The sequence below is a fragment of the Prunus dulcis genome, chromosome 2 (assembly GCF_902201215.1).
Source record: "Prunus dulcis chromosome 2, ALMONDv2, whole genome shotgun sequence".
NCBI classification, from domain to species: domain Eukaryota; kingdom Viridiplantae; phylum Streptophyta; class Magnoliopsida; order Rosales; family Rosaceae; genus Prunus; species Prunus dulcis.
Genome location: NC_047651.1, coordinates 17,941,517 through 17,950,351, shown reverse-complemented (window position 1 = coordinate 17,950,351; position 8,835 = coordinate 17,941,517). Strand labels below are relative to the sequence as shown.

At 40.1% G+C, this 8,835-nt stretch overlaps 2 protein-coding genes across 2 annotated transcripts; both read left to right on the top strand.

Annotated features, from left to right (window-relative positions):
- The first annotated feature begins 1,733 nt into the window (after positions 1 to 1,733).
- LOC117620342 (3-methyl-2-oxobutanoate hydroxymethyltransferase 1, mitochondrial-like) lies at positions 1,734 to 4,498 on the top strand. Its single transcript, XM_034350509.1, has 5 exons — positions 1,734 to 2,296; positions 2,728 to 2,934; positions 3,045 to 3,191; positions 3,750 to 3,803; positions 3,895 to 4,498. The coding sequence occupies exons 1-5, from the start codon at positions 1,886 to 1,888 to the stop codon at positions 4,126 to 4,128; spliced, it is 1,053 nt and encodes a 350-aa protein (XP_034206400.1). The 5' UTR covers positions 1,734 to 1,885; the 3' UTR covers positions 4,129 to 4,498.
- Positions 4,499 to 4,770: 272 nt separating this feature from the next.
- Positions 4,771 to 7,752, top strand: LOC117617098 (pentatricopeptide repeat-containing protein At3g61520, mitochondrial). The gene is made up of 2 exons (XM_034346354.1): positions 4,771 to 7,511; positions 7,663 to 7,752. The coding sequence occupies exon 1, from the start codon at positions 4,839 to 4,841 to the stop codon at positions 7,167 to 7,169; it is 2,331 nt and encodes a 776-aa protein (XP_034202245.1). The 5' UTR covers positions 4,771 to 4,838; the 3' UTR covers positions 7,170 to 7,511; positions 7,663 to 7,752.
- The last annotated feature ends 1,083 nt before the right edge of the window (positions 7,753 to 8,835 follow it).

The window sequence follows — 8,835 nt, the reverse complement described above, 5'->3', positions numbered from 1 at the left end:
CCTCTGAGTCTTCTAAGCAATCCAGGAAGCACTTCCTTTCCTCTTGGACATGTTTCATTATCCAGCCATTCAAAGAAATGATGTCTTGTTTGGCTATTCTGCACATCATTTGTTACACACAATCAATCAGAGCCCAGCACACCATTCAATTCTTCACTTAAACAAAACAAAACCCTTACTCTATCTTACCCGATTTTGGTCGCATGCCTCAAACCTTCTTCCCGGGTTCAGATCTGTCCATGAAGTTCGCCGTTTAATCTTCATCCCACAAAAGCAATACCGATTGGATCGAGTTGAATTTGTTGAGCTTTCAGACATCGCAGCCTTCATTGAAGAAGAAGGTGGATTCCTCGAATGACGCCTCTGTCGCTTCAAGAATTAGCTATTCTACATAGTATGGACAGTTTTACCCTTAAATTTCACGACAACATTGACGGAACCTAATGGTTGGATCAAATGAGCGATTAACATAGAGTTTATGTACCATTTGGACTAATAATTTAATTTAGGGACCAAAATGTAAATCTCACACAAGTTTGAGGACCATTTGAATAATTTACCCTAAATATAATTTATTTAAATAGTGCAAACTACTATTTTTTTATGATATATTATAACCGCGCAGCTATGTGGCATGTGGGTGACTATGTAGCTATACTTGCTTTTAAATTTAAAAAATAATAATAATTGTATAGTCTCACGACTATACTTATTTTGACACTTGAGCACACCACAAGCCATGCCCCCATCATCCTTCCCTCTACAACCGACCACACCCCACCATCATCCATAACCACCCAAACCCACCACAAGCCATACCCACCACCAAAACAAAAATAAAAGGAAAGGAAAACAAGAACAACACATACATTTGTGGCAGGGATGGGTTTGTGGTTTGTGGGGGGTAAAAAGCTTGGTGATGAAGACTGTGACGTGGCCTTAGTCTTTAGGGGTTGGATTTGGTATTGTGGTTTGGTTGAGTCCGCAATGGATCTGGGATGGCGATTAGGTTCCTCGACGAACCTAGAGTTTCGGGCTCGCCGGATCTAGGGAGAGAGAGAGAGAGAGAGGTTGTCTTGGTGTGGGGAGACAACTAAAAATAAATATAAATAAAAGGTTGGCTAGGTACGAAGGGAGAGGGTGGGGTGAGGGAGGAGATCTGTTGGAGATGGCGGAGGGGTGTGGAGAAGACGATGCTTTGTTTAATTCCTTGATTATTTTTTTTTAAAAAATGTTGTATTTTATTATTAATAGTTGAGGTAAGTTTTTTTAAAAGAAAATATTTCTTTTTATTTTTTTTACACATGGCACCTACGTGACATCTAATTCAACAAAATTATGGGTCCTATTTGTGCAACGTCGGTATTTTTAACAGAGTTTTTGACTAACTTGACGGCGGGAGATAAATTAAAATGCAAAACATTGATTAAGGGGCGAAGTTGGCCATTCCAACTTTCACGGGATAAAGTGAAATTTGATCATAGTTTCAGAGGACACAACAATAAATAAGCCTAGTTTCTATCACCTAAGTAAAAGTTTGGGCTTGGTTTCGTCCTTCTTCGGAACCTTCGGGTGGGCTGTGAAGGAATATTGGGTTGAAATGTCCCGACCCAGATTATTCTGTGTTCAGTGTACTTGGCCCTCAGCGCTCGGCCCCATTTGATCCTCAATGGCATTGCCAATGCAACAGTAGGTGGCACCACTTTGGCGCGTAGTTAACATTTGTCCCAAAAATGAAGACTAGTTCAGTCGGTCAAATCCAAGTATTCAAAGTTTTTCAACAAAACCTTCTCTCGCTCATTCATTTCCACTTGCTCAGTTTTAGGTGGCGCAGCCAAAACAAACCCCAATTTCTCTCCTTCAATCTCTCTCTACAACTTTAAAGATGGCATTTTACATCGCCGTTTCACGAGCCAAAGCGATGTCGCGAGCCTTCTCTCCGATAATCCGTTGCATGAGCAACGTGCCGGAAAACACCGTCTACGGCGGTCCAAAGACGCAGAGCCCAGACCAGAGAGTGACGGTGACCCACTTGAAGCAAAAGCACAAGAAGGGCGAGCCCATCACCATGGTCACCGCCTACGACTACCCTTCTGCGGTCCACCTGGACTCCGCCGGCATCGACATTTGCTTGGTCGGCGACTCGGCCGCCATGGTGGTTCATGGGTATGACACCACCCTTCCTATCACGCTTGATGAAATGCTTGTTCACTGCCGAGCCGTGGCTCGTGGCGCCAAGCGACCGCTTTTGGTTGGGGACTTGCCCTTTGGCTCCTACGAGTCTAGCTCCAATCAGGTAGGTAGCGAATACAATGGAAAATTCCTCCGTAATTCTGTTGATTTGGGAGGTTCATTGTCTATGGGCTTTTTGTTTTCTTTCTAATTTTGAGAATGATCTGTTTTGTTTATGAGAATGTGAAGGAAAAGGACATTGGAACATTGTTTGACTTTTGTGCATGAGCATGACAGAGGGTGTAAAAAAAGGAAATTTAACTAATTTTTTTCCTTTTTGTTGTTTTTAATGATGAAATTTATGACCCAATTGATGAAATTATTGAAGCTACGAACTTTCTTGCATTTTTTTCAAATTTCATTGCAACCAAGTAGAAACAGAGCTGTATTGAATTTCAGAAATGAGAGTGTTCTATTTTGTTGATTGGTTTATTTTTTTTTATTTTTTATAAGTAGGCCATGGGTGGGTGATGTTGCAGTTTCCATTATGAGCAGGCTGTCGATTCTGCGGTGAGGGTTTTAAAGGAAGGAGGAATGGATGCAATCAAATTAGAAGGAGGGTCACCTTCTAGAATTACTGCAGCAAAATCTATCGTGGAAGCTGGAATTGCTGTAATGGGGCATGTGGGACTTACTCCTCAGGCCATTAGTGTTCTTGGGGGATTTAGGCCTCAGGGAAGGAATGTTGCTAGTGCTGTCAAGGTCTGTGTGTGCACGAATGCGTGTGTCGGTAATTTGTTTTCTGTTATGGGTTTGCATGTGCTGAAATTTCTATTTGTTGTAACGATGTTGGATTGGATTTTTGTCTGCAGGTTGTGGAGACAGCACTGGCTTTGCAAGAAGTTGGGTGCTTTTCTGTTGTTTTAGAATGTGTACCTCCACCAGTGGCAGCTGCTGCAACATCTGCTCTTCAGATTCCTACCATTGGCATTGGAGCAGGGCCTTTTTGCAGTGGGCAGGTTAGTTAATTATGTAGTCCTGTTCCTCTTGGTTGTATTATATGTGTCTGCCTTAATGCTTGCATGTGTAGTTCCTTTTGGTGTTAAATAGATATTAGCATGCTTGAGAAAGTTTGTTTAATAGCATATCATTTTAATTTTTTTGATGTATATATCTTTCTGTAACTTGAAACTTTGCTTGTTTCAGAAGGTTTAGGCATTTGCAGGTGGGGGAATAAAAAAATCCTTGTTTTGGATCCCAAATTTTTTTCTCTCTTTTGAACACTGTCATTGGGGGCGTATGTTGACATATGATGTAACAGATTAGTAGGGATGAGGTAGCTGGATAGGTTAGCTCAAAACTACCAAATTTGAGCTCAGCTGAAGCTTGAAACGAGCCTAGAACCAAAGCTTGAGCTGACTCATGAGATTGCATTCTGTTAATTAACTTCTTTGAAGTTGTACCTTGCACATAAAGTTAATTAATTTTCTCAGGGTTTTTGCATCCTTTTCTTCAGAGACGAGACATGGTGTGGTTATTTCTGGCACACTTATTTTCTTTTACCCTATATCACGCAGGTGCTAGTTTACCATGATCTTCTTGGAATGATGCAACATCCACATCATGCCAAGGTGAACTGAACAGTTGCATCTCCTTAATAAAGCTCTTTCTCTCCACTTATGTGAATTTTATTTAAACAAAGAAGCACCTCATCTTTTGCAGGTTACCCCAAAATTCTGTAAGCAGTTTGCACATGTTGGAGAAGTCATCAATAAAGCTCTAGTAGAGTACAAGGAAGAAGTGGCCAGCGGCTCGTTTCCTGGCGCTGCCCACAGCCCATATAAAATCAGTGCTGCTGAAGTTAATGGCTTTTTAAGTGAGTTAACAAAGTTGGGTTTGGACAAGGCAGCATCTGCAGCAGCTGAAGCAGCTGAGAAGATTAGTACAAGCAAATAACCTACTGAAGGCAGCCCTGCAAGTGACTGATAATGGGCAAAACCCAGCATATTTGGTTGAAAGTTTCATTACGAAGTAAATGGCCACAGAAGAATTTTGAAAGAGCAGGACAATTTTCTCTTTGTAACAGTGAGGTATCAAAAGTATGCAGTTGGGTTCCATTTTGAGTTGTAAAAGAAAAGTTGCTATTGCAGAAAGTTGTGTTCAGAATTTGGAAGCAACTTCAAAAATAAGATATTTGAAGCCATTTCCATATTTATTCATGATCCGAGCATAAAAGTAGACCCTACTGTAATTTTTGTACCAAAACTTGTTTTTTGTTGCTATTTTTTGAGTACAGAATACAGGTGTTTGCCTTTCATTTTCCACATTTCTTTGACAAATAAAGGGTGGGAAGTTGGGAATATTAACCTATGCGGTAGGATTTGTAGCAATTGAGTGATTTATATTCATTTTGATGTGACAAACAAAAGAGGACTGTATAAAAATTCAGCTTGTGGATCTTTTGCTAGTTGGATGAATTTTGTAAAAATCGAATAGTACCTAGAATTTTAATTTTGGAGCAGTGGACATTCGAATCATTTAAAACAAAATAATTTCAAAATAATAATAAATAAAAAGAAAAACCAGAAACAAAGCTACTTCGTCCAAATCTACTTTTCCATGATCTTAAACCCTGAACCCCCTCATTCAAATCTCTACCGAACAAAATGAACACTCTATCACTCTCAGCTTCAAAGCACTCAAAATCCTTCCTCAACCTCCTTAAACCCCAAACGTCCAAAACCCAATCCTCCATCTTCCTCCTCAGCCACCACCTTTCCACCGATCCCGGTCCCGAAACCGAACCCAACCCTAAGCCCAACCAATCACCCAAAGACGACGACTTGCTGATAACCCAAGCGGTCGAGCTCCTCCAACCCAATGAAAAAGACTGGAACTTTGACCAACTCCACCACCTCCTCTTCTCCAACTCCGCCGCTCCTTCACCTCGCTCACTTTTCCACATCACTCGCCGCCTTGGCGCTTCCTCCAAGGCCCTCAAGTTCTTCGAGTACGTTTCGGAAAATGTGGCAAGCCCACCAGACTCGACGGTTTCGCTCTCGTCATCATTCCAGGCCATTCTTGAGCTTGCTAAGCGAGAACCCACCTCGCAAAACAAGCTTTATGACTTGTATAAGATGGCGAAAGAGCGGAACATCCCGCTTAATATCAGCGCCGCTGCTCTGCTCGTTCGATCTTTAGGCATGGTTGGCATGGTGGATGAGGCGCTCATTGTGTTTAATGATCTAGACCCGGGTTTGAAAAACACCCATCTCCGCAATGCGGCGATTGATGTGATGTTGAAATCGGGATGTGTCGATGATGCACTAAAGGTGCTCGACGAAATGTTTGATCCAAAAGCAGAGGGGCGGGTCGACCAGGTTACGGGTGATATTGTGCTTTCCTATTTATTGAAGAGAGAGTGGCCGGGGAGGAGCTTCAGTGAGGAGGACATTGTGGGTTTGGTGTTGAAATTTGGTGAGCATGGTGTGTTTCCTGATAGCGTGAAGCTTACGAAATTGATCACTGCCTTGTGTAGGAACAGGAAGACTAATAAGGCTTGGGATGTTTTACATGATGTCATGAAGTTGGGTGGTGATGTAAAAGCTGCTTCTTGCAATGCGCTTTTGACATGTTTGACAAGATGTAATGATTTTAAGAGAATGAATGAGCTTATGGTAAAGATGAAAGAGATGGACATTCATCCTGATGTTGTGACTTTTGGTATTGTTATTAATTCTTTGTGCAAGTCTAGGAGGATAGATGAGGCCTTGGAGTTGTTTGAAAAGATCAGTGAAGGAAGAGAGAAGAGTGATGGGGTTTCGACTGAACCCGATGTGGTCATTTATAACACTCTGATTGATGGACTTTGTAAAGTGGGAAGGCAAGAAGAAGGTTTGCGTTTGATGGAAAAAATGAGATTGCAGAATGGCTGTGCACCTAATACTGTTACCTACAATTGTTTGATTGACGGTTTCAACAAGGTCGGGGACATTGAGAGGGGTTGTGAGCTCTTTCACCAAATGAAGGAGGAAGGCATATCGCCAAGTGTGATAACTCTGAATACCATGGTTGATTGTCTATGCAAGCATGGGAGACTCAACAGTGCAATTGATTTCTTAAATGAAATGCAAAGGGATGGTGTGAAAGGCAATGCTGTTACTTACGCAACCTTAATCACTTCCTTTTGCAATGTGAACAATATTAGCATGGCAATGGAATTATTTGAGCAAATGTTGAGAGATGGAGGCTCCACGGATGCAATAGTTTACTACAGCTTGATCTCTGGTTTAAGCCAAGCTGGAAGGATGGATGATGCCATCTCCGTTGTATCAAAGTTGAAGGAGGCCTGTTTCTCTCTGGATCTCGTTTCCTATAATGTTTTGATTAATGGGTTCTGCAAGAAGAATAAACTTGATAAGGTCCATGAGATGGTTCAGGAAATGGAGGCAGCTGGAGTAAAGCCTGATAGCGTAACATACAACACCTTGATTTCCTATTTCTGCAAAGCTGGGGAACTTACAACCGGTCATAGAATATTGAGCAAGATGATAGATGAGGGTCTTGTTCCTACTGCTGTCACTTTTGGAGCATTGATTCATGCATATTGCTTGAATGGCAATACTGACAAAGCCATGAAAATCTTCAGAGAGATGGGTTCTAAATCGAAGGTTCCTCCCAACACTGTAATTTACAATATTTTAATTGATACTTTGTGCAAGAAGAATGAAGTGGAACTTGCTATTTCTTTGATAGATAGTATGAAAGATAAGGGGGTGAGACCTAATACCGCGACATTCAATGCCTTGTTCAAAGGTCTTAAGGAGAATAATTTATTGGAGAAAGCATTTGAATTTATGGATCAAATGATTGAACATGCCTGTAATCCTGATTACATAACCATGGAGATTCTCACGGAATGGCTTTCCGCAGTTGGTGAAACGGAAAAGTTGAGAAGGTTTGTTCAAGGATATGAGGTTGCTGCTTCTACTGCATAGAGTAACTGCACGGACAGAAGAATGTCAGTATTGGTTATAGATTGTCGATTTCAGAGTCGGCTATGCTTAGGAGAAAGCGTAATGGGTTCCAACTTCTAGCCATGTAGTTGTATTTTTCAGTTCGATATTGGACACCCCTCAGTTCAAAGACTGCTTATCTGAGTCTCTGTTGCTGCGGCATTTTTCATGTCCTTGGGTGGATTCCCCTCTTCCACGTTGAGATCAGGCAAACAAGGATGTGTTTGTAGAGAGAATCAGGCAACAGTCTTCTAAGTTATACTTGAATTGAAAGCTACATTTTCTGGCTTTTCTATGAAAATAACATTGCAGTGAATAAGTCTGGTGACACCATTTTCTTGTATGAATGCACTTTTGGTTGTTTTCATTGCTAGCAATCTTAAGAAATTTCTTGATTTTTTGTAACCTCTATTTTCTCAAGTCTCACATAATCATGTCCTAACAAATGTTTTGCCTTTTTTATGAACTGTAGCAGCATGGCAAAGGAGGCAGGCAGAGATTCCTTCTCTGCAAATTATGACATTTTTTTTTGTGTAACATGGGTAATTATTGAAAAGGCAGCGTTGACACTTGATGAACAAGTGATTTGGTTGGGTGAATCCAAGTTCATGTTTGATGGTTTGATTTGAACACTGATTACAATACAAATCTCTTAGACTCCCTCTTTACCTCGAAACCCAATTGACTAAAGAAAACCATTTTCAGAGAGAGGTGTTGTAAGCTTGCAAGTTGCAAGTTGCAACAACATTTTTGCCTCATTGCAAAATTCTACTTTAAAATTGGAGCTCGTCGTTAAGCCAATCAAAATCATTCAACTCTGTCAGGGGTGGTAAATTGAACCCTACTCATCATATTGAGAACCCATCACTTTTTATGCCAATAAAGAAAAAAAAAGAATCTCATAATTCTACAAGCATGTGAAAGAAAATGAAATAAAACTATTTTTATTCATAAACCCTTTTTCGTCTTTTTAATATGTTAAAATATAGAAAAAGTTTTCATGCGGAATATCGTCGTTAACCGTCGAGGCTATCTCAACCACCGACAATCATTACGCTGACAAACTTTAACGTCAATAACATTGAACTTGTTTATTTCGACCTCAATCAATACTTTTGACCCTTTTCTTCTTTTAATAAATGAGTTGAGTTTCGAATGGGAATGGCACCCAAATTTCTCAATTTTGTGATCTTCGGTGGAGATGAAATTTTGTGATCTTTGGTGGAGAAGATGATAAGCCTCACAAAAATGTTTCCCACATGTTACCAAAAATATTTATTATTATAAAAATAAAAAATAAAAAAGGAAGAAGAAGAAGTGTGGTACGGGATTCATTTCAAGTAATAATCAATAGCAACTCGATATGTTTATGTTGAAATCTTTAATATTATAAAATTCTGGGTCATCATTTGATTTATTGACATTTAGTTTTCACTTTGTTAAAGAAGATTTTGAGTTTAAATATCAGAGGAATTCTTTTGAGTATAAGCAATATCTATATTACACTATATTACATGAGAGGAGGATTTCTCACACACACACACAAAACTATGATATGGTGGGGATTCAAAGGTGAAACCTATGGTCTGCAACTCAAGCTATTTTTCCACTGGGCTAGACTCTGTTGGCAAATATCACAGGAAATTTT

Bases quoted from the DNA above. Each gene is read 5' to 3' on its own strand.
- LOC117617098 (XM_034346354.1), top strand. From the start codon at position 4,839: ATGAACACTCTATCACTCTCAGCTTCAAAGCACTCAAAATCCTTCCTC.
- LOC117620342 (XM_034350509.1), top strand. From the start codon at position 1,886: ATGGCATTTTACATCGCCGTTTCACGAGCCAAAGCGATGTCGCGAGCC. The intron at 2,297-2,727 runs GTAGGTAGCGAA...CATTATGAGCAG, and splicing joins ACGAGTCTAGCTCCAATCAG to GCTGTCGATTCTGCGGTGAG. The intron at 3,192-3,749 runs GTTAGTTAATTA...TATATCACGCAG, and splicing joins GGCCTTTTTGCAGTGGGCAG to GTGCTAGTTTACCATGATCT.